This window comes from Equus asinus, chromosome 2 (genome assembly GCF_041296235.1).
Source record: "Equus asinus isolate D_3611 breed Donkey chromosome 2, EquAss-T2T_v2, whole genome shotgun sequence".
Classification (NCBI taxonomy): Eukaryota; Metazoa; Chordata; class Mammalia; order Perissodactyla; family Equidae; genus Equus; species Equus asinus.
Genome location: NC_091791.1, coordinates 33334883 through 33361206, shown reverse-complemented (window position 1 = coordinate 33361206; position 26324 = coordinate 33334883). Strand labels below are relative to the sequence as shown.

Below are 26324 nucleotides of genomic sequence, written 5' to 3'. Positions count from 1 at the left end.
TCCAAGTACCCTACATTTTTCTCCGTAATCTCTGTTACTCTATTCCCATTCTTCATCCCTCCTAGTCTAGTCCCAGACCCTTCTAATTTCCATCAGTTCTTCCCAGGTCCTCTCAAACTCTTCAGCCCCCTGTTATTCCCTGGTTGTCCTTTGCTCCAGTGCTAGTCAGTCTCACTGGTCTTTCCCCGTCTCCTCCTGATGTGTCAGCCTCATTGCTCTCCCCATCTGCTCCTGTTCCTCTGTACTTTGTCCAGTCCCTCTCTGCTTTCAAATCTCTCCACAGTTTCCTTGAGCCCCCTCTTGCAGGACCACCTATTCCCCAGGGTTCTACCTAATGTCTTCCAACACCTCAGACATTTCCAGATCCCACAGGTCTTCTTTTTGAGGCCCTGTTGGACCCCATTTGCCTTCCTGCTTACTTCCAAGTCTCTTCCATTCTCCTTTCTTTGTATCCTGCTCCAGGCCTTTCATTCCTTTTTTTATTTTTGTTTTTTCCACAATAAAAAAACTTTATCTTTTAAATTTTTGAACAAAGTTTATACATTATAAAAAATTAATGCAGAAAACCATGAGGAAGAAAAGTGAAAGTCACGTGAAATGCCACTGGTTTGAGATAAACCACTATCATCATTTTTTTCATACCTTTCTCTATGCTTATGCCCATACATGCACACACAGACTTTATATAAATGGAATCATAGTAGTAAACGGGAATTCCATTTTTCATTGCTCAGCCAAACCTTGGTGTCATCCTTGGTTCCTCTTTTAGTGACATGCCTCATATCCAGTTCATCACAAATTCTTTTGCTTCTACCTTCAAAGTATTCCGGAATCTGACCCACTTTCACTACCTCCACTGGTACAACCCTAGTCTAAACTACCACAACCTCTCATCTGGATCATTGCTATAGTCTCCCTCTGTTTTCTTGATTGCCCCAACAGTCTATTTTCTATACCTTACAGTAGTCAGAATGATTCTATTAAAATCTAAGACACACCATTCTTTTGCTTATACCTTCTGATGGTTTCCTATCTCACTCAAAATAAAAGCTAAAGTCCTTACAGGAGCCTCCTAAGCCTACATGACCTGGCTCCCTTGGTACCTCTCTGACTTCATTTCTTACTACTTTCCCCTTCTCCCAACCCAACTTTAGCCCCGTTGGCCTCCTTGTTATCCCTCACAGCATGCTCCTGCCTTAGGGACTTTATACCTTTTAACTGTCTAGAAAGCTTTTCTCTCATCCTCATGCTCTCTCCCTCACTACTTTTGGTCTGCTGTTCAAATGACACATAATTAAAGATACTGTTTCTGACAACCCTATCTAAAATAGCACCCCCAACCCACCCAGCCTAGTGTTCTCTATCCCCTTATCTTACTTTATTTTTCTTCATAACACTTTTCACTGCCTAGCGTATATTTCTATGTGTGTTTGTTTATTTTCTTCCTGGAACATATTAGTCACTCAATGAATATTTGAATGAATATTGAATAAATGAGTATCAAATATGTGTGTGGTCTTCCCATTCGCCCGAACTCTTACAGTCCATGATATGGGTTAAGGAATGAGCTTTTCTGGGAAAAGGGGAGAAGGTCCACCCAGCAGAGTGCACCAGGACCAGGCGCTGTGGTTATGGCTGCTTTTTCTTCTCCTAGGCAGACATGAGAGAAATCAGGTTAGTGGGGCAAATAGACTACTTGGGCATGAGGAAGTCTGGGTGTAGATGCGGGTTGTTTAGAGGAGTTGCCTGGAAAAGTCATCCGTCCTATAGCTGGTGACTTTGGGGCCCATGGGAAACTATTGTCCTCATCACAGGGAGCAGAGAGCTACTGTTTTGTGGGAGGCTGAGTTTGACTGCGGCCTCTTCCTGCTGGGAGAAAGCGGAGTCCTGGTTCCAAATATGTTGTCTGGGCAGTCCAGAGTCAGGTCCAAGGTTACTTTCAGACAGTTCTGCTTATCACACTACAGTTAACAAGGCGGTTTCTGTGAGATGGGGGCCTATCTCTTTTTTACCACATCATACTCAGGTGTATCCATCTGTACTTATGCATGGAAAGTTAGTTGGATGCCTTCTCACCTAATATTCCCTCTCACACAATAGCTAACAGCACAGACACTGCTCAGCTGTGAGCTGTGTAGTGAAAACCAAGAATGTGATCTGGGGTACAGCTGGCCTTACGTTAAGTGAGGAATAGTTGGTCAGATAGGGTTTATACAGGCTGAGATCATAGCTTGTCCCAGGCTAAAAATATAGGCAGATTGAGTAGGGTAGGGTTCATAAAAGAAACCTATATCATCATAAAGAACTGGGGTCCAAGATGAGGGCCTGACATTCTCAGCTATCATGGCAGACCCTAGCTCTGAAGGCAGGTTGAAAGCCCTGGCCCACGCCAGGGGTGCTGTAAAGGAAGCTTGGTAATAGGTGCTCCAGCTGTAACAAAGAGCCTCTTTTTGTCTATGATTGGAATCCTCAAAGAGATCTCCTGTGTGAGGATCCCCAAATCTTGCTCCTAGATGTCAGTGTCATACCTTGTTTAAATTCTGACCAAGATACCACAAAGACATCTGTATATGAAATATTTTCTTGATGTCATGACAGGGATAGGAGAGGGGGTATGATAATATGATGAGTTGATATGAACCTAGGTGATGCTTAACTATGTTACTTACTTAATTTTGACAGAGTTGATCAAGGCCATGTAAGTTTCTCTCTTCAAACAAATTCTGTGGGTAATTCTTTTTATTTACCCCTAAATGTTTGTTTTTGAAAATTGAGGGGTTTTTGTCTGTATGACTCATACACTCTGTCCCTTCTCTCTTTCAATATATGTAGATTTTAAGTTAGACAAGTAAAGTCATCTAATTTTGTATGACATTTTTGAGGTGATATAAAAGTATATATTTTTATATTTAGTAAAGTATCCATTTCAATACCTGTATTCAGATTTTATATATACTTATTTCAGAATTTCACTATAATCATTCTGCCGTAGGTTTTATGTTGAGTCTTTACTCTTCTTTCTTTTTTTTCTTAAATACCATCCAGAAAACAGCATGACTGCTCCACATCACTTTAAGTAGTATTGCTTTATGAATGGTGGAAAAAAATGGGGCTTAAGACTGCGTGGCTTGATGTCTCTGGACTTTGTCCTATACGGAATTCTCAGTAGTTGAAATATCATAGTCCAGTATCTCAGAACATCTTCCAGAGGAGAGGAGAGCTTGAATTATAGTTCCTTTTCAGTAGTCTTTCATTGAGAATTGCAAAGAAGGCTATAAAAAATCATAGTGCATACTATTAAGCCTTAAATGAGTTCCTCTATAGGTTCAATGAAATTTCATTATAACACAGTTTCAGCTTGAACTTGAACTGGGTAGTGTGGATCAGAAAGATAACTCACAGCAAGGTCCCAGTACATTTCATTTATCTGTGTATTAATCATTGGGGACAAGCACATATACCTATTTTTCTTTTTGGTACTCAACAAAGATCAGTAATGATATTTACAGCAAATGTTTTTCACTTGGTGGTAATTTACAGAACTTCTCTGAGGGCCAAGATGAAGATTTTATGGAAGAAGTAATTTTTCCAGATTTACTTGAAATAAAAGCTGCTGAATATGAAGACTATAGAGAACGCATCAAAAAACAACAGGCAAATATTTTTGTGCCAAGTAGTTCTCCAGGTAAAGGTTTTTTACAGTAAAATATTCAAGTCATTAGTGAATCATATTATAAAATAATAGCTTCTTTATATGCTGGATAGATAAAGAGTACTGATATAAAATTATAGAAAGATTTCTACATTTATTCTTCATGCCTTCTCTAAGTTTAAGGGAATTGATTAAAAGAACTCATTCATTGCATATATGTTTTTTTTTCTTCTAGACTTTAAAATTATTTAGTGATAATTCCCTTTTGCTTCTTGTTTGGTCAATACAGTTTAGTATTTTGGACTTTTCTTGGTTTTTTTGCTAAGGAAGATTTGCCCTGAGCTAATATCTGTTGCCAATCCTCCTCTTCCCCTGCCCGTGCCCCGCCGACTTGAGGAACATTAGTCCTGAGCTAACATCTGTGCCAGTCTTCTTCTATTTTGCATGTGGGTTGCTGCCACGGCGTGGCTGATGAGTGGTCTGGGTCCATGCCCAGGATCCAAACCTGCCAACCCAGGCAGCCAAAGTGGAGCACACTGAACTTAAACTATGGCACAGGGCAGGCCCAATATTTTGGACTTTAAAGTAATATCTAGTTTTGTTATTAAGTGGTCAACCAGCGTAAACTGCCAAAAGATATGATGCCACGCTTTTTGGAAGATGAAGGATTCTATATTCAGAGAAAGCCAGAAATATATAAAAAGACCTGCAACAAAATGGAAAATCGTCTGCTTAAACTAGAAGAGGTAAGTGCACCAAGTTAAACTACTCACTGATAGTATGTGACATTTGTTTTTAGTAAAATATTTAATATATTTCTTAAATGTTTTTGATAGGGAAAGTGTTGGTTTGAAGAAAGTGGAGAGATAATGTCATTACCGTCGCCTATTAGACAGTCATGGAATTTTAGAGTGAACTTAAGCAAGGAAACTTTCAATCCAGCACTGAAGACCATATATAAGAAGGTAACCATCAGCAGTTGATTTGTAATTATGGTTAGAATTCTTGTAATATCAATTATAACTTATGTTTTTGTGGTAATTCACTCTTTAATGATATTAGTAAGTCTAGTAATGGCAAAACTGTGATGAAATGTTAAATAGCGGTTAAAATTATGTTTTTGAGGAATATTTAATGATATGAGGAAGTGCTCAAAATAAAATGTGAGGTAAAAAAAGCAGAACTTAAAATTATATATGATGCTAATTTATAAAAATAGATAGTGAATGAATGAATTTATCAATAAATGGATAAGTACATACATATATGTGTATATAGATAAAAACACTGAAAAATATATCAAAGTTAGTAATTATCTCTGGATAGTAAGACATAGAAGTATTTTTATTTTATTTATATTCTTGTCTACTTTCTGAATTTCAAAAATGAATGTATATTATACTTATAATCAAAGAAACAAATTTTTTATGTATTCTAAAAGACATTATGAAAATTAGTAGTCCATTAACCTAATGAGACGAAATGTTTAGACAGAAATAGTTATATTATAAAATTGTCTTGAAAAGCTTTAAATCAGAGCTATGTACAAAAACTTAATTGCCCATTCACTTCCCTTAACCATTCTATATATGGGAAATAAGGCTGTAAGTTTATACAAAGTGGAAATAAGTGGACAAAATAAAAAAATAATAATAAAAGAATAAAAGAAGAAGGAGGGAAAATCTCTGGTACTTATCTTCTTGTTCTTTCCTGTTACATGGCATAACTTTTACACTTTATGGTGACAATGGTGTTTTTTTTTTGCTTTTTTGTAAATTTTGCTTAAGACAATAGCACACAGATTTTTTTTTTTAAGATTTTATTTTTTTCCTTTTTCTCCCCAAAGCCCCCTGGGACATAGTTGTATATTCTTCGTTGTGGGTCCTTCTAGTTGTGACATGTGGGACGCTGCCTCAGCGTGGCTTGATGAGCAGTGCCATGTCCGTTCCCAGGATTCGAACCAACGAAACACTGGGCTGCCTGCAGCAGAGCACACGAACTTAACCACTCAGCCATGGGGCCAGCCCTGAGCACACAGATATTTTAACATAATTATCTGAGACCATTGCTCTTGGCAAGAGAGGTCCTTGAAACAATGGCAGTTTGTTGAATGAATGAATGAATGAACGAGTGAATGAACAGAAAGTTGATAACAAGTAAATGCAAAATATACAAGTTTTGGAGAAATATTAACCACCATTCCAGGTTAACCTTTATAATCATCCAGAGTCCCGAGTTGGAAACTACTGGGCTAACCAAGTGACTTTTTCCTTCAGTGTGTCTTTTCTAGCTTCATCCAAGCACAATTTTAGTATTCTATGGACTCTTAGAGTTGGGAATAAATGTAAATGTCACTTCACCAAACAGCTAAACTGAGTATTAAAATTCATCCTGTAGAATTCTTAATAGGTAATGTTCTGGAATTTGTGTCAGATAAATGCCTCTGCCTACCGTTCTCTTCTAATCTTCTCCACATTTTTTACTCTGCCCAGCTAGCCTTGGAGGCAAGGCTCATCTGGGGTTTCTCACCAGAGTAAAAGAAATATAAGGCAACTGAAGCAGAGACAATAGCTGCCTGAGTATCAAAGTCCTGTCTTTGCTTTTGCCCCTGCCAGGTACTGTGATACCCTGTTTTACCTCTGCTACCCCAGGTCTCTTTTGCTTGTTGTTTGCTGACTGGTTTTGCCTGACCATTTGACTATGCCCTTTGCTATACTTCCTCGTCTAGGACTCCTCTTATATATTTACCTAGATTTTATCAGCTTGGATGTTTTTGTGCTTTTATCTGGGCTTTGATTCATTGTTGCCTGGATCTTTGTGCTTTTGGTCTAACACACTTATCTAGTTCTAGAAGTTCACTTAATCCCCGCAATCAACTGCTGCTTATAACCTATGTCAAGGAACTTACCACCTCCTGAGAGAATTCATTCAGTGTTAGCCAGTTCTAATTGTTTATTGTTTTCTGTGTTGAATTAAAATCTGCCTCCTAGATGACTAATATTCATTTAAACATTAAAAAACTCATAAAGTACTTCACCTATGTGACAGCTCTTCAAATATTTGAAGCCTATGGTCGCTTCCACTTTTAGCTTTTGCTCTCTGGTCTAAACTCACTTCCTTTGACTGTTGTTGGATATTCCACCACCTCAGTTACCCTCCTCTGGCTCCTGAGCACCACAGTCATTAGGTACTGAATTGGACAGAACCAAGGGCAGAGGCTCGTGTCATTCCAATAGAAACCCAAAGCAAGTAACCAACACAGTTGCTGAATCTGCTTAACAAGACAGGCATCTCTAGCTTAGCAACTTTAATTTCCAAAAGTTCACTTATAATTTGGTTGTTTAAAACTGAAACTGTCTATTTCCTTCCTAGTTTTGCCTGGTTGATCACCAGTTTACTACTGATTAACCAGATATTATAGGTGGAATCAAGAGCAGGGTCCTCTTCTTGAGGTGGCCCTCACATAGAAAATAGAGACTTACAAGATAAGGATAAAACAAAAAGAAGCTTCATGGCTGTTCCCTGGCCTCCTCTCAACCCAATGAGGAAAAAGAAGAAGATTCCTAGTTCAGGAAAGGGTAGAGAGGGTGAGATGTAGGCATCATCCTGGTGACCTACAGTCCTTGAGAAGCCCTGGATCTGCCACACCAGGTCAGAGGTAGGACAGCAGTTTTTTCAGTGTAATAGCAATGGCACAGACTGGAGGACGTGTTCTATTACACTAGACTGATCCAGAGAGAGGGTTCATGCTGCCCTTTTTAGGAGGATGCAGTCATGGGCTCTTATCAAGAGTGGCTAGGCAATCATGAATTAGGCTGTACATGCGAAGTAATCCACTAACCCTCTCAAATTATATTACTAAAAACCGATCACCTGCGTATTCAAACATATGTGCTTAAATTCAAAGTAGAGTACTAAAACATAGTTGAATCATTTTGTATGTAATCTGAAGTCTACAGATTTCATCTCATCTGGCGTCCAAATGGAGATAGTCTCACCTATAAGGAAAGATGATCTCCTAATAAGTTAGCATTTGCTTAAAGGGTCCAAACCCCTCCAGGGAATTTTCCAGAGGGTTACCAACATATTCTCCTAGGAACAATGTTTTAATAAGGGTTTGCCATTTAACTCTGGTCCCCAGATGACTTAGATCATCTTGTAGTCGAACTATTCACCCAAGAGTTCTAAACACCATTTGTCATAGTATTTTTATAAGAAATTATTTTGAGGTTTATAACTTGAAAATCTAACTTCTACTAGCACGCAATAGTAAAGTGGATGACAATAATTTATAGCAAAATGATTAAAATGCTGTAATATAAATATATTTTATGAAACCAAGGGCCATAATCGATTTCAAGGAAGAAGGGTCAAATTATTGTTTTTTACTTTTCTGTATCTCTTAATTTTCTTGTAATCAACATGTTACTTTTATAAGGAGTTACTTATAATTTCAAAAGAAATAGAATCAAGTTAACATTGTGTACATATTTTTCCTTAAAAGGCAGTGAAATCTGATCTAGAAAGCTCTATTAGGAACAAAATGGAAGGTCAAAGGGAATTCTATCAATTAGATCTCAACATTGTGGGTTTGCAGTTCAGCCATCATCCTCTCTTCAATCAAGAACAAGTATTATGTGCTAGGCTGCTCCAACTTTATGAGTGCTTCCAGGACAGGCAGCAACAGAATTTACCTCAGCTGCTTTCTGAGAAGGTGAGAATGGCTTTCACTATATTTATGGAGCTGAACCTTTAATATTTAAAGAGAAAACAAACTTCTTAACACAGGGCAAATTATCATGGGACATTTTCCCTTAGCACTTTAAATATTTAGCTAGTTAGAACAATGGTTGCTTTCAGTTTTTCTGAAAAGAAACTGTAGGAGTTCATTGGCCAGGGAGGCAACCTCAAACATCCTGCAGAATATTTCGCGCTTACAAATGGTTTACTAATCAGTGGTATTCAAAGACCTTAATTCACTTGATTGAATTTTCATGTAGCAATTGTGTGGGAGAACTTAATAAATGAAGTCCATGCATTAATAATGTCAGAATATTTCCTAAAACAAATATGGAATATTTGGACTTTTAGTATAATATGGCCATTGTTTCCATGAATAGAGGAACCAAATCGGAAATTAAGGTGTTTAACCACTCCCCATTCATGACACTTCGGTCATTTCCTTTTTTTTTTTTTTTTTAACTGAGGAAGGTTAGCCCTGAGCTAACATCTGTGCCAGTCTTCCTCTATTTTGTATGTGGGTCACTGCCACAACATGGCTGCTGACAAGTGGTGTAGGTCTGCACCTGGGAACTAAACCTGGGCCACTGAAGCAGAGCATGCCAAACTTAACCACTAGGCCATGGGGGCGGCCCCTCATTTCTACTTTTTTTATGATTGCAAATAATAAAGCAGTGAACATCCTTGTATCTATATATTTGAGCATGCATATGAAAATTTGTGAGGCTAGATTCCTAGAAATGAAATTGCTTGGTCAAGGGTATGGGTTCATGAAGTTTAAATTTTATTAGATAGTGATGAATTGCCTTTCCAAAATAGTTTTTCCAATTTGAATTTCCACTGGCAGTATAGGACAGAGCCCACTTCCCAGAGTCCTTACCAAGTAGTTGATATTATTTGCCCATTTTTCTGTTGCTTTGTATATCTTTAACTAATTACTCTGTAAGTTTAAAATATATATAAATGTATATTCTGGATGTAAGTCTATAAAAGATGTACAGTCATGAGTCGCTTAATGATGGGGATATGTTCTGAGAAATGTGTTGTTATGCGGTTTTGTTGTTGTGTGAACATCATACAGTGAACTTACACAAACCTAGATAGTATAGCCTACTACACACCTAGACTGTATGGTTCTAATCTCATGGGACCACCGTCGTATGTGTGACCCATCATTGACAGAAATGTCATTATGCAGCTTATGGCTGTGTATCTTTTGAATATGTTTTATATATTTTTGTTCTATTCTGTTACTTGCTTTTTCACTTATTTTTCATATCTCTTGGAAAATATTTTATGAGGTCAAATCTGTTACTCTTTTTACCTGTGGATTTTAGGTTTTGTTGTTTGCTTCCGAAGCTTCCTAAGACCTTCTCTACCCCAAGTGTATTAATCAGCATGCCTTTGGTTGCAATTCACAGAAAACTCTCTTTCAATTGCTTTAAACAATGAGGAAAAGATATTACTTGCTATATCAAAATTTCCAAGTTAGGGCAGCTCTAGAGTTGTTTATTTGATGACTTACTATCATTAACAACACTAGCTTTTTTGTCTCTTTCTAATCTTCGTCTTCAGCAAGTTGACTTGGTTAGCTCCTCTCATGGGAACTTACAGAGTGGCTGCTCCAGTTCAAGGCATGCTGGCCACATACACAATATGCAGCATAGCATCTTAGTTTGAGAGCCCTCTCCAACCTCTCCCCCACACCTCAGCAGATTTCCCCTCATGTCTCATTGACTAGAACTATATCACATGATCATGCCTAAACCAGTCACTGGAAAGAAGAATGAAATTGCTACAAATGTCTAGACTAATCGGGGTTTACCTCTGAAGCACGTGGAAGAAGATTGAGCAATTGAACAAGATTAGGTTCTGTCAACCAAGAGAAATGATCATTTGAGGGCAACCAATAGTGTCTGACAGGTCAAAATTATAAAGATATATTTCTATATATTCTAATAATATGTGTGTGTCTATGTGTGTTTGTGTGTGTGTGTAATTTCTAGCCTTTTCTTCTATCTAGAGTTTATATCTATGTCTTTTAAGCTTAGGCTCCAACTCAGTTTCATTCCTCCCCAAAAGTTAGCTTTATATCCAAACACCATAATTGTTCTACCGATTTAAAATTCTGCCTTTATCTTAAACCAGCTTCACATATTTACATAGATGTGTTTAAGGATTATGTATTCCACTTTATATTGATCTAGTCCTACCCTGTTTTAATTACTATATTTAATTATTAAATTATGATGTAGTAGGACAAGTGCCTCCTCATTGTATTTTTCTAGAATATTTTTGGATACTCTTATAGATTTGATCTTCCATACGAACCTTATAATTAGTTTGTCAACTTCTATTTTAAAAATTCTATTACCATTTTTGTTGTGATTGCATTATATCAATTTTGAAAGAAATTTTATCTTTATAAAAATTGGGTTTCGGGGCCGGCCTGGTGGCGCAGCTGTGAAGTTCGCACGTTCCGATTCTCAGCAGCCTGGGGTTCGCCAGTTCAGATCCTGGGTGCGGACATGGCACCGCTTGGCAAAAGCCATGCTGTGGTAGGTGTCTCACATATAAAAAGTACAGGAAGATGGGCATGGATGTTAGCTCAGGGCCAGTCTTCCTCAGCAAAAAGGAGGATTGGCAGTAGTTAGCTCAGAGCTAATCTTCCTCAAAAAAAAAAAAATTGGGTTTCTTCATCCAGGAATATAGTGTCTTCCCATTTATTGATTCTCTTATGTCTTCCAGTAAAAGTTTACATGAATTGGCTTTAGTCCTGGAGTTGCCACAAACTGACACTAACTGTGACAGATTTCTCCTGCACATGTTTTAGGGTATAGTTTCCTCTAGTTTTATTTCTCTATGGATATTCTCTGTGGATATTTCTCTCTGTTTTATACTTTCCTAGGTATATTTCGTTCTTTTCATTTTATTTTTTCTTGTTTTCCTATGATATTATGCATTTATTCTTTTACAAAGAGATACAGATCTAGATATAGTTATAAATATGTATATATAGATATGGATGTGACAACGGCAATGGATATAGATAAAGACAGACTATCTTTTCTGTAACCATAAGATTTTAGGTAGAAAATAAGGTGGAGTCCTGTGCTCAGTCTGCCATCTTTATTGATTGGCATTTGTTTATATTAATTGATGAATTGATTACCTAGAAGATTCAATGTATAATGTTTATTTCTTAGATGGATATTGAGGTTCTTCTCAATTCTGCCCCAAGGTGCTTATATGAAATATAGTTTGGAAGACAAGACAGTAATACGCAAAATTTATACACTTGTGCTTCTGCCGCACACACCTAGTCTGCAGATGAATTGGACTGATGGTAACAGGTAGATGAAATGTACCAAAAAAGCTCATTTTTTTATTGTAGTAATACTGCTTTATAACATTATATAAATTTCAGGTGTGCATCATTATATATTTCAATTTCTGTGTAGATTACATCATGTTCACCACCCAAAGACTAATTACAATCCATCACCACACACATGTGCCTAATCACCCCTTTCACTTTCCTCCCTCCCCCTTCCCCTCTGGTAACCACTGGTCCAATCTCTGTTTCTATATGTTTGTTTGTTGTTGTTTTTATCTTGTACTGATGAGTGAGATCATATGGTATTTGACTTTCTCCCTCTGACTTATTTCACTTAACATAATAATGGACCCTCATGGTCCATCCATGTTGTCACAAGTGGCCGGATTTCATCATTTCTTATGGCTGAGTAGTATTCCACTGTGTGTACAAAAACACTCTTTTCTTTGTTGTAGCTTAAAGCACTGACAAATGCTACCAAATTAGCAAATGAAAATTTGGAAATAAGCCAGCTGACCAGAAAGTCTTTACAAGATTATTATTGGCAGATAAGGTAGGTTTGGGGCCATTCATGTATTTGTCAAGCATGTATTAAGTAACTTCTGTAGACAGAGTACTGCACTTGCTATGGAAGATACAAAATAAGAATATGACAGGCTGGCCTTGTGGTGCAGTGGTTAAGTTCGCACGTTCCGCTTTGATGGCCCGGGGTTCGCCAGTTCGGATCCTGGGTGCAGACATGGCACCGCTTGGCAAGCCATGCTGTGGTAGGCATCCCACATATAAAGTAGAGGAAGATGGGCACGGATGTTAGCTCAGGGCCAGTCTTCCTCAGCAAAAAGAGGAGGATTGGCAGTAGTTACCTCAGAGCTAATCTTCCTCAAAAAAAAAAAAAAGAAAATAACAATATCCTTACTCTTTAGGCAATTGCAGAAATGGTTCCAGCCTTTCGAAAAGACCTATCATTGTGTAAAAATATTTCACAGAAGTGTAACATGAAAGTAGTTGTAGTTTTAATATCCATTGATTTTTTTTTTTTTAAAGATTTTATTTTTTCCTTTTTCTCCCCAAAGCCCCCCGGTACATAGTTGTGTATTCTTCGTTGTGGGTCCTTCTAGTTGTGGCATGTGGGACGCTGCCTCAGCGTGGTTTGATGAGCAGTGCCATGTCCGCGCCCAGGATTCGAACTAACGAAACACTGGGCCGCCTGCAGCGGAGCGCGCGAACTTAACCACTCGGCCACGGGGCCAGCCCCTAATATCCATTGATTTTTAAAAAACAATTAAAAATGAGTTTAATACTTTTTAATTGACTTGCATTATATTATTGTCAACTGTTTGTATATATTTGAAAGTCTACAAACACATATGTGCAAGATATGTTATTAATTCAGACTACAGACAATACTTGAAGGGCATATAGATTTAAGGACAGCTGTAAAAAAAACATAGTCTAGGACCGGCCCATGGCTGAGTGGTTAACTTTGTGCACTCCGCTTCAGTGGCCCAGGGTTTTGCGGTTCAGATCCTTGGTGCAGACATTGGCACTGCTCATCAAACCATGCTGAGGTGCCATCCCACATACCACAACTAGAAGGATACACAACTAAAATATACAACTCTTTACTGGGGGGCTTTGGGGAGAAGGAAAAATAAAATCTTTAAAAGAACAAAAACATAGTCTACAAGTTGGGAACCATTGGCTTGTAGACTAATTGGGAAGAGAAGTTAGGAAAGTATGAAATAACTGGAAAAATAATTCCAAGATAAAACATATTTATGTGTCAAGGAATCTCCAAACATAGGAAAACTCACTCAGAGGTAATTATTGGGCAGAAAGTTCAGCTATGCACAAAGATATAACAATTGTCTGTAAATGAGAGTGATTTGATAGTTAAAGAATTTCCCTGACTCCCTACCCATTGACTTGACATGGTTCTACAAACTTTTAATCACTAGGGGTATCAGTTGATTTAAATAACTGGTTTCCTAGAATAACCTAGTTAAGGGCAAACAATATTATTTGAGAAAGTTGACGTGTGCCTTGCACAAGGCCTGGTGCATAGTTGAGTACTCAATAAATATTAGTTGAATGAATGAATGAATAGAAGTTATCAGTGTTTACAGAATGATAAATTAGTACTATTTATAAGATTAACTAAAACTTAAGGCAAAGAATAGTCATTGGTATAATGAACATCGAGCGAATAAACTTTAATGCAGGAAAAAGAAAAGTGGGCTTTAGATGGGGTCCAATGGTGGTGAATAGAGGCAACTACTATGTGTGTGTGTGTCTGTGTGTATGTGTATGGGAGGATCACTGAGGTGGTTATTGCTTTTATTAAAGCAGAGAAAAGGCAGTGTAATAGATTTCCATTCAGGAAAATTTGGGGAGTGGTGTTGAAATGCTGCACAGGGTAGTTTGTGGACATTTGAAAACCATTTCTACTAGAAAAGATATGCACATGAAATACAGTTAACTAAGAATGGCACATATGTATTTAACCTTTAACAACTGTCTAGTAGGTACCGAGTACCCACAATCACCTGATCCAGAAAAGAAATCTACAAGTCATTCGTGACCCCTCTCTTTACCTCTCTTTTCATCCCTCACATCCAACCATAACTGTTCCTACTGAGTCTGTTTTATTTCAGGTCTTTATCCCATAGCCTGACTACTCAAATAATCTCCTAAAATACCTCCCTTTAACCCAAGCTGCATATTGAAACCAGAGTGATTTTTTCTAAATAGGTTAAACCATATTAGTGGCTTCCTATTACCTTCAAGATAACATTCAGTAGCTTTAGCCTGATCTATAAGGCACTGCATAACCTTACTCCTGCTTACCTCTCCAGCCTCATGTTAGGAGCTCTCTGCCTTGGAAATTTATAGTCCAGGGCCTTAAATGGGCTATGCTTTCTGGGTTTTTTTGTTTTTGTTTTTTTGGGGTTTTTTTTAAGAAGATTAGCCCTGAGCTAATATCTGCTGCCAATTCTCTTCTTTTTGCTGAGGAAGACTGGCCCTGAGCTAACATCCATGCCCATCTTGCTCTACTTTATATGTGGGATGCCTACCACAGCATGGCTTGCCAAGCAGTGCCATGTCTGCACCCGGGATCCGAACCGGCAAGCGCCAGGCCGCCAAAGTGGAACGTGCGCACTTAACCACTGCGCCACCGGGTTGGCCCCTGGGCTATGCTTTCTAATATCTGTATATCTTTGTTTTAATGCCTCTTGTTTCTACAACGTTATTTTATTGTTTTCTGCCTAACACCTAGTCAACATACACATTTTATTTAATTCCATGTTACTTTCTCAGGGAGGCTCTTACTTGCCCATTAGGTTAGATTAAATTTTCTTTCTTTGTATACTCACATAGCACTTATGTATTTGCCCTTTCATAATATTCATCACATTTGTAATTACTTGTTCTGTCTTTTTCCCTGCTGGGATATTAGTTACCAGCACCTAAAATACTTCCTCCAACATAATAGATATCTGTTATGTATTTATTGATTTGAATCGAGTGTCACATACTCCATGAAGTCTTTCCTTACTATTGTCTGCCATTGTCTTATTTATGCCCACACTCTAGCTTGCATGTGCTTCTATCATAACACGTATGACATTTTATTGCATTGATTAATTTACGTGTCTGTAAGCTTCTTGAACCCAGAGAGCATGTCTTTTTATCTTTTTATCCCCTCTTAGCCAGCACAGTGCCTGGCAAGTAGTAAGCACCCAATAAATACTTACTAAGTAAATGAATGGCAATAGGCTTCTATTTCTAGCAGTATGGTAGACTAGATTCCTTGAATGACCCTTTTAGTGAAAACAACTAAAAATGTCTGGTAAAAGACGAATATTATCTTTAGAGACATATTGCTGAAATGGCAAGAAGGTAAGGAATCTGCAAAAGCCAAAAACAAAGTGAAAGGAGAAATCCTAAAAATTAGAGATTTTACATTGAGGATATTTGTTAAGCACTAGTAATCCGGAGCTAACATTCAAGTGACTTCATGGAGTGCCAGAGACAGAAGATAAAGCCAAGTTTAACTTAATTGGAAAGTCTAATAGGAAATCACTATATAATGGGTGTTAAACCTCATGAAAGGAAGAATGTAAACGGGATAACAAATGAACTTGTCTTTGACCTTTACTCTAGGCAGGAGGGGAAAAATACTCCTTTGAAAAGTCATAATCACAAGCCCACAATCATGCAGATTTATGACCTGAATTTACACTACTTATGTGGTCTAAAATCTCAGATTTAGAATTTAACTTAAAATAGCCCCAGGTTGGTAGTGACACCAGACAATTGGCAAAGCCAATAAGTAGTCTTTCTGGAAGAACACAACTTTAACCCTAGCTCAGAGATATTCCAAAGATGTGAAATTCTAAGGAACATGAGTTTACAAACAGAAATAAGTCAGGAAGGATTGATGAGCAAAGAAAGTAGTGAATATGTGGGTAATTCTTAATGAGCAATGATGTAATGATGTCTTCTGGGGTATAAAAATATAGAGAGAGTTAAAATATAAAGCTTCTAGAGTGGAGTGAACAATGGAGGAGGGTAAATGTAATTAAAGATACCTGCATTGACCGGGAGAAAAGTAAAGGTAGAGCTTAATGTTAGACTTTGATAAATCAAGGACTTAGATTTTACCTTATAACCTCTAAAGGAAAAGAATAAAAAGATATAGTTTCCAAATCAATAGAAGAGGAAAATGGCATAGTAAGAAAATACTCAACCAGTCTAAAAGAAGGCAAGAAAAGAGAGAAAAAGGAACATAGAAACAGATGTGACAGGTAGAAAGCATAAAAGAAAATGGTGGAGTTAAACCTAAATGTATCTAAATGGATTAAGTGCTCCATTTTTATCTAGATTGATAGACTGGATTAAAATTAAAAAAACAAAATCCAATTATATGTTATTTACAAGGGACTTATCTAGAACATAAGGATATAGAAAGATAGAGAATAAAAATAGTGGAAAAAATATGCCACACAAACACTAACAAAATAAAGCTGGCATAGCTATGTTAATGTAAGATAAAATAAATATTTAAGGCAAAAAGCTTTACTGGAGATGAAGAGGGCCACATCAAAATGATGTGGGTTAATTCACATATATTCGTATATATGTGTGTGTGTGTATATATATATGTATATATATATAGCTAAGTTGAGATGATTCCAGGAATGCTAGGATGATTTAACATTAGAAAATCAATCAGTGTAATTTATCACACTAATAATTTGTTTGCAACGTCATGAAATACAATAAGCATCTTTTTAAGCAGTACATTACTTCAAAATACAAATAATATGCTCACACTACCCATCAGGCAAAGTACCTCTAAATTTGAAGCAATGGTTCTAATTGTTAATCTGAAAAAAGTATAATAAGTGCACTACAGAATGTCCAGAAAACCTGGAAATATATAGATTTTAGCAGAGCACTTTTGAATAGTGAAAAATCTGTAAGTTATATAAGAGTGAATCTCTAAATGGAATTTCAGTCTCTATATCAAGATGTGGGTAAAATGAAAAAAAATCGTAAGATGGGAAGTCCAGCAGATTTAGTGGAATACATTCTTCCAGGCCATTTTTAATGACTTGTAGTGCTAATCCATCAACATCTTTTTGATCTACCGTAATTATTGTAGTAATACAAAACAGCTCTATGACTTAGAAAGGGAAAAGGACTTCTCTCTACTGCACAGTATGTTACGGACTTGGAAACAGATAAAATCCCTTCGACAACGGCAAGGGTTTACAAGCACCCCAATAAAGTTACAGTTTCAGAGGTGAGTGGCTCTCTATTTGTTCTTATAGGTCTGCTGAGGAACTACCCATGAATCACTGGGAATTCACAGTAACTGGGAGAAAATCCAGAAGCTAGACTACTATTTGATGTAGTCAACAAAGGACTTGTATCTTGAATATATAAACAATTCTTACAAATTAATAAGACAACTCGATTAAAAACTAGGCAAAAGATTTGAACAGACACTTCGCCAAAGAAGAATGGCAAATGAACACATGAAAAGATGCTCAACATCATGTCATGTCAATAGATAAATGTAAATTAAAACCACAATGGGATATACTACACACCTATTAGAATGGCTAAAACCCAAAACAAAACAAAAAAGAAAAGAAAGACAATAACAAATGCTGGCAAGGATGCTGATCAATAAGAACTCTCATTGCTGGTGGGAGTGCAACATGGGAAAGCCACTTTGGAAACAGTTTGGCACTTTCTTATAAAGTTAAACATAGACCTAGAAATCATACTCCTAGGTAAAACGTGTAAGTCATAAAAACATGTCTAGTGGAGGAGATAGTTACGATTAAAAACTATGCTTAATCATGTAAGCTGTTTGTGAACTCACAGTGAAATAACTGGTTCCTTCCCCACAACCCATTATCCTGGGTCTTTGTTTTTCAAAACTGTAAAAGATGAGTGTAATTTCAGGCAGTTAAGAAAGATATTTAACTTTTGATTTTTTTCCTGCTGCAATGGTTTAGAAAGTCCTTCTGACAGTTTCTAAACCTAACCCAGCATGGAACTTTGTTTATCTTAGACACCTAAGTTCATGTAAACTTTCTGTCTTGCCTTTAATCCTTTAAACCAGTCAATACACCCATGCATTAAGAACCTCTCCTCAGAAAAGGAGAGCCACAGATGCCATAAGCTTCCTCAGAACACCAGCTCTGGGCCAATATTGCCTGCTCGTCACCTACTCTTTTTCTCACTACTATGTACTCTAATCTCGTGTGAGGCCCTTTGCATTTGTTCATCCTTAGATTTAACATTCGACCTTCCCAGTGGACTTTGGCTTGGGTTTGTGTCTCCAGTTTACTTCTGGTAGAGGACTTCTGAACTAAATCCCACAGCGACAGTGACAAGGTTGGCCCCAGCAGGGCTAGCCCGAGCTACCTTAAATTGGGGCATTTAGTTTGAGCAGTTAAAGTATCGTTCTGATCAACTAGAAAAGCTGTATGTTTGAAGATGCTCCTGGGAACTCTGTTTCGTGGCCAAGTTAACCACTAGTGACTTCACCACAAGCCTCCGTCTTGTGAACCCTAACTGAATAAGCCTATAGCCAGACTTACAGGAAAGACAGTACTTATGACAAGAAAGCCTGGACCTAGAGCTTACATTACCTTTTCCTCACGTATTTTTGTTTTGTGCATATTGAATTTGACCAGTATTGGGTCTGGGTTTTCAACACAGGTAGTCTGATCTCAAGCTGTGTAATATCTACACTAGATTCCCTGTATTTTATTTCAGAAGACAAAAAACATATGATATTCTTGAAATAGCTTTAGTGAGATATAATTCACGTACTGTACAGTTGACCCATTTAAAGTGTACAGTTCGATGGTTTTTAGTATATTCACAGAGTTGTGTAACCATCACCACAATTTAACATTTTATTACATTCTAGTCGTCACCTCTCACATGTGTGGACGTATGTTTTTATTTCTTAGGGCGTATACCTAGGAACGGAATTGCTGGGTCATATGGCACGTCTAGGCTTAACATTTTGAGGAACTGTTAGGCTGTTTTCCAAAGCAGCCGCACCATTTTATATTCCCAACAGAGCATATGATATTTTATCAAAGAATCTCCTTTTTAAAACATTAAAATTAAAAAGCAAATTTTTTTGCTGAAAAGAATAAAGCCCTGAGCTATCAGGAAAAGTCGTCCCAGATCAATTATTTTCTGAAGGTGTTCCAGGTAACTGGGATTTTGCTGGACTGCTAACAAAAGAGGAATAATAATAATACTTACTTCATAGGGTTGTTGTGAGTATTAAATGAATTAATATGTGTAGAGTATTCAGAACATTGCCTGGCATGTACTTAGTAAGTACTATATAGGAGTTACCTAGTATCTAGCAGTAGTATAGTAATGTCTGAACTGCTTACTGTTTATGCATAAATACCAAGGAGTATAACTGGGATTTACCACTTAATAGCACTGTGGTCACCTGCCCTTATACATGGCATGTTCTCACAGCATAAAAAACATGAGAGGAAGAAAAATGAGAGGAAACATGGTGTGTGTCCTTAATTTTATATCTTCCTTCCCCCTTGGTTACTTATTCTCACCAGAGAAAATGTTACTTGATGGCTTTAAAAAGGGCTATAAACACTAATGGTAAATTTACTGGGTAGGGAGAAATCTGTGAAAACTGAGAACAAACTTATGAAGTTTTTAAAAATATATATGTAAGTTTATCATATTGATAATTTCCTTGAGATGTAAAATTATTTGTTGTAAGAGATTACATGTTTGTGTGTATGTGTGTGTGTGTGTGTGTGCGCGTGTGTGTGTTTTGGCAAGACCTCTAGTAACTCTCAAAGACTTCCGTTATTTCTGCTTTAAATAACTCTATTTATTATTAATTAGGATAAGAATGAATAAACGTGATGAAGAAGAACTGTCAGGAATGTCTGAGACTGAGAAGAAAATGGAAGGAAAAGTTTTCAAGAATGGGGAAAAGCAGGAGGTATTTATATTGCAAAATAAAATTCAACATATCTTAACTAGTTATAATATTAAATTGTTTGGTAGAATAGGAAATTTTGGTATTCGTAACAGTTACCCAACAAAATGACAAATGTAAGAAATAGAAGTTTAATTTTAAGGGTAATTATCCTAAGCAATAAACTTACATTGTAAATTATATACTTATTTTTTTTGTTTCTAGAGCCTCTCATATTTAGCTTCAGAACTTGAAGAAACAGATATTGAAAGAAGAAAGCCAGTTACCTTGATGCCACAACTTTCTTTCACTGCAGAATTAACAAACTTTTCCAAGTGTTCGATGTAAGCATTTTTAAAGGATTATTTCTTCATTATATATTGTCTTTTAATTGGATTGTTTTAAGTAATAATGTTAGATTTCTTGAGTGAGTACCATATGCCGGGCACTTTGCTAAGTTTTTTTTATACATGTGCACATTTAGTTGCCACCATAGCTCTATGATATTATCCTCAGACTTAGAGATGGGGGTTTTAAGCTTATGGAAGGTTAAGTTGCCCAGGGTCACCCTTCTAATTCATGACTGAGGTGGGACATAAACCAGTTTGGTTGATGGTTGGTTTTTGTTTTTTTATGGTAGGAATTTTTGTTCAGGTATAACAATAGGTGGGATATAAAGCCATTGCAAAAAATAAGATAATACAGTTGCTCTTGCTTGTTAAGGGACCCCTTTTCTTTCATAGAAAGTATTCTGTATTGAGAGGGGCCTCTGGGCAATTTTCTACTTCGACACAAACTTCTTTCCTTCCCAGTTGTGACTTCTTTGAGTTGTAATGTTTTCTCCCTGCTCACAGGACATTTGTACAAAAACAGATATCATACAGATCCCCATTTCTGCCATCTCCAGGCCTGTGGATCTCATCTCCCTTAAAGAAGAAATGGCAACTCAGAGCACTGAACTAGGTCCAACTTTTCAACATCTCTCTCCCATGAGACACTTCATACCAGTTCATCTTTGAGTACTGTGAATGTGCGTCATTTAGCACAGTGTTAGAAGTGGGTACTTAATAAATATTCGTATCCACTAAATGAATGAATGGATGGTTAAATTTTAACGTGAACATAAAGGGTAGCAGACACAAAAGCACAGTTATCACTACCCTCCTCTGACGAGAGAGGTGCAGCAGTGAGGCTCTCTTTACTTGTTCTACATGTACTTCCACAAAGGGGCCGACATACTTTATTATGTAAGACACACGTTAAAAAAGGACCATCTAGGGGCCGGCCTGGTGGCGCAGTGGTTAAGTGCGCACATTCCGCTTCTTGGTGGCCCGGGGTTCGCTGGGTCGGATACTGGGTGCGGACATGGCACCGCTTGGCAAAAGCCATGCTATGGTAGGCATCCCACATATAAAGTAGAGGGAGATGGGCACGGATGTTAGCTCAGGGCCACTCTTCTTCAGCAAAAAGAGGAGGGTTGGCAGTAGTTAGCTCAGGGCTAATCTTCCTCAAAATAAAAGGACCATCTAAATGAGGACAAGAGAACAGGAGCCATAAAATGGAAGTTGGAAGTAAAGAGGAGAAAGAGAAGGAGGAAAACATTTGTGCTGGAGAGGCTAGACTAAAACTTAGTGGAAGTCAAGGCAAACGGAAATATGATGCTTTACATCTTTTCAAAATTGTTGCTATTCTGTGGCATTGCTGTCATTATGCATTTGAAATGTCCCATTGCATAAGAATTGATTCTCTGGAAGAGAATAATATACTGATGTCAAGGATAGAAATCAAGGAGTACAGGGATTAAAGAAGAATTAAAGAGTTTACAGGTGAAGAAAAAGGTAAGATTTCCTGAAGATAAATATAATCCTGAATTAAGGAATTTCCATAATCAGTTCATGAGCTCATTATTAAAACTGCTTTCAGGGGCTGGCCTGGTGGCGCAGCGGTTATGTGCGCATGTTCTGCTTTGGCAGCCTGGTGTCCGCTGGTTTGGATCCCGGGTGTGGACATGGCACCGCTCATCAAGCCATGCTGTGGCAGGCGTCCCACCTATAAGGTGGAGGAGGATGGTCGCAGATGTTGGCTCAGGGCTGGTCTTCCTCAGCAAAAAGAGGAGAATTGGCAGATGTTAGCTCAGGGCTGATGTTCTGCAAAAAAAACAAAACAAAACTACTTTCAAAGGGAAACGTAAAGGACAAATTTTACTAAACTATTTCTCTAACGGTAATTGGGAGAGTGGTCAGAAGAGGCTAACAGGAAGATAGGAAAAGTAAGTAATCTTGTGTCCCATAACACTCTGAGAAGTTTACAGAGAAGATGGGCTGATATGGGGGCAGGGTGATCCTGGGCCCACAGGATGATTAGGATGGAGAACAGAGGGAGATTTTATGTTTCAACCTAAGGATTATCTTCCAACCAGTCTTCTCCTTTCTGAAAAAGAGGATCAAGTCTTAAACATGATTAGGTCAGTTGCCTTGCAGTCAGAAGATATTCATTCACTAAATGTTGGTTGAGTGAATGAACGAATGAGTAAATGGATGGAAGACTCTTTTTAGGAGTTTCACATCACTCAAGGGATCCATTTATTCCCCAACAAGTGTTTTCCTAGAAGCCCCAGGGAAATAACCTCTGGCTTGCCTCTCTGATCTTTGGGTTCAGAGAAAGAATGTCCTGGAGAAAAAGGGTGTACAACCTAAAGCCTAAAGGGATTTACAAAGACCTTTAAAGGGACACAGTAATCCTATTGACTTAGAGCTACATCCTTGATGTTATTGAAAACATGGTATGTGTGCATGTGTGTGTCTTTTAAAAGTTAGAAAATATTTTTGAATTCTTGATTCAAGCTCCCCCACTCCCATTCCTAAGTCCCTCAGTTTTCTCCTCTTGTAAGACATCTTATTATGGGTAAGTGCTGTAATCTCTTTAAGTTATAGTTTAGTAAAGTAAATAGCTGAATGATTTATAGTACCTTGATTTTATGTTTCTTTCCATTTTTGAGTGAATATCTTTCTTTAAAAACATTTGACTGCGTAGGAGAGGCTTTTATCCACATATAGGGACGTGTTATTGGGCTTAAAGATACCATTTGACCTCTAAAAAGAGCATATTTTAAGATGCTAAGGTATGTTTTGAAAAGAACAGTATTTTATATCCGTTTTGCTTTTCAAGGGTCCTTTAAAGGTTTATTTATTTTTAGGCATGAACAAAAGAGGAGAGCCAAAATTCAGAAGCTTAAATATTTTATTAAAATATGGTACAACGATAAACAGGTTTCTCGTACTTCAGTATCTTCCCTACAGTGTGATTTTAAAGTCATGTTTCAGCAAATTTTCAATATTCAGTTAATATGTTGGCCTGAAACAATTTGCTTGGAGGTATGCCATTGTCATTTACTTCTGTACCTTATTTTATGCCATACTTAATTTAAAATTTCTTGTTAGCTACTGTTATATATGATAAGTAATCACTTTTATATTAAGAGATGACTAATCTATGTGGGTAGACAAGATATTTATAAATAATGTATTTATAATCCATCATAGTCTTTTATACTATAAGCACAAATTTATTTGATTTATGGTTTCTCTAAATACTTAGTTTCCTTCCTGCTAAAATTCTGCCAACCATGGATGTGCAGTGTTACCGTTCATTTGGTATTGAGGTAGAAGAGAGCTGTTTAAACTATAATGAGTAGTACAGTTATTAGAAGTCTCGAATGATTTCTCCAAATTGCCCCAGCCCTGGTTTGGTGATTTCAGTCTCTTGCTGTATTTGTTGTTTGTCTTTTCTTGCATTTTGGATCCCTATAAGAATGGATGAAAGAACAAACACGCAACAGACCCCTGATCCCTGTCCAGAGACCCACACCATAAGAACCCCTGCACTAAAAGAAGAAGCAAATAGAATGATAGAGAAAAATTAGAGACAGTAAAGAAGTCTAGACAAGAGGTCTTAATAGCTAATATGGGGTTGAACTTGCATCTGCACCTGACAGAAAAGTTATGAGGGAATAAAGATTTGTGTATGTGAGCATGGGGTGGAGTTTGAGGAGCGGGGAGAGGATTATGATTACAAATCTAAATCAAAGTTATTTTTACAATGCTTAAAATAATTTTGTTCTATCCCCGGTCAGAGGCTGTATTCATTTTGTTCATTTGTGCTATCAAGTTTCTATCGTCTTAAAATGTACCTCTGTTGAAATGCCTATTTAAAAAATATACTGACTGTACTTTCGTACTATCGTACCTAAAATAAACTATGATATAATAATGCAACCACTTTAAAATCTGCCCCCCTCAAAGTAGATAAATGTGTATTTTGAATCCTTCATCTTCCCATCACTGAGCACATGATCCTAACACACTAAGGGGCAAGGAAAGAAAGGAATCTATCCATGGATAAATTGCACCATTAGCAGCTGCAAAAATTGCAAAATAAATCTATACATCCTAGCCTAACAGATTCTAACCTACATTTCTAATTTTATTTGTTTATTAATTATTGAGGTAACATTGGTCTATAATGTTATATAAATTTCAGGTGTACATCATTATATTTTGACTTCTGTACAGACTACATGGTGTTCACCACTAGAAGTCTGGTTGCCGTCCATCACCGTACAAATGTGGCCCTTTACCCTTTCACCCTCCCCCACTCTCGCCTTCCCCCTCGGGTAATCACCAATCTATTCTCTATATCTATGTGTTTGTTGTTGTTGTTGTTTTATCTTCCACATGTTAGCTTGGAATATATTTCCATTTCTTTCTGTCTTATTTGATTTCTTTCAACGTTTTATAGTTTTCAGTGTACAGGTCTTTCACCTCCTTGGTTAAATTTATTCCTAGATATTTTATTCCTTTTGTTGTGATTTCTGGGATTGTAAATGGGATTGTATTCTTGGTTTATCTTTCTGCTGTTTCATTGTTAGTGTATAGAAACACAACTGATTTTTGTATGTTGATTTTCTACCCTGCAACTTTACTGAATTAATTTATTATTTCTAATAGTTTTTTGGTGGATTCTTTAGGGTTTTTGATATATAAAATCATGTCATCTGCAAATAGTGACAGTTTTACTTCTTCCTTTCCAATTTGGATCCCTTTTATTTCTTTTTGTTGCCTAATTGTTCTGGCTAGGACTTCCAATACTATGTTGAATAAGAGTGGCAAAAGTGAGTATCCTTGTCTTGTTCCTGTCCTTATAGGAATAGCTTTCAGTTTTTCACCATTGAATATGATGTTAGGGGCCAGCCTGGTAGCGCAGTGGTTAAGTTCGCATGTTCCGCTTCTTGGCGGCCTGGGGTTCGCGGGTTCGGATCCCGGGAGCGGACATGACACTGCTTGTCAAAAAGCCATGCTGTGGTAGGCGTCCCATACATAAAGTAGAGGAAGATGGGCATGGATGTTAGTTCAGGGCCAGTCTTCCTCAGAAAAAAAAAAAGAGGATTGGCAGCAGTTAGCTCAGGGCTAATCTTCTTCTTCAAAAAAAGTGAATATGATGTTAACTGTGGTTTGTCATGTGTGGCCTTTATTATGTTGAGGGACTTTCCTTCTATACTCATTGTATTGACAGTTTTTATCATAAATGGGTGCTGAATCTTTTTTTTTTTTTTTGAGGAAGATTAGCCCTGAGCTAACATCTGCCACCAATCCTCATCTTTTTTTTTTTTCTGAGGAAGACTGGCCCTGAGCTAACCTCCATGCCCATCTGCCTCTACTTTATATATGGGAAGCCTGCCACAGCATGGCTTGACAAGCAGCATGTAGGTCCACACCCAGAATCGACTGGTGAACCCCAGGCTGCCAAAGTGGAACATGTGAACTTAACCGCTGCACCAGCGGGCTGGCCCCTGGATGCTGAATCTTGTCAAATGCTTTCTCTGATCACTTGAGATGATGATGTGATTTTTATTCTTCATTTTGTTAAGGTGGTGTGTCACGTTAATTGATTTGTGGATGTTGAACCATCCTGGCATCCCTGGGATAAATCCCACTTGATTATGATATATGATCCTTTTAATGTATTGTTGTATTCGATTTTGTTGAGAGTTTTTGCATTTGTGTTCATCAGTGATATTGCCCTGTAATTTTCTTTTT

General features: G+C 37.4%; 1 protein-coding gene across 1 annotated transcript in view; it reads left to right on the top strand.

The window, feature by feature from the left end:
- The window catches only part of CC2D2B (coiled-coil and C2 domain containing 2B), a 95304-nt gene that overhangs the window by 7891 nt on the left and 61089 nt on the right, over nucleotides 1–26324 (top strand). Inside the window, exons 5-13 of the mRNA XM_044753355.2 lie at nucleotides 3541–3685; nucleotides 4262–4398; nucleotides 4489–4617; nucleotides 8157–8366; nucleotides 12185–12282; nucleotides 17398–17538; nucleotides 20154–20253; nucleotides 20455–20573; nucleotides 23426–23603. Coding sequence (XP_044609290.2) covers nucleotides 3541–3685; nucleotides 4262–4398; nucleotides 4489–4617; nucleotides 8157–8366; nucleotides 12185–12282; nucleotides 17398–17538; nucleotides 20154–20253; nucleotides 20455–20573; nucleotides 23426–23603 — 1257 coding nt within the window. The remainder of the gene's footprint in view (nucleotides 1–3540; nucleotides 3686–4261; nucleotides 4399–4488; nucleotides 4618–8156; nucleotides 8367–12184; nucleotides 12283–17397; nucleotides 17539–20153; nucleotides 20254–20454; nucleotides 20574–23425; nucleotides 23604–26324) is intronic.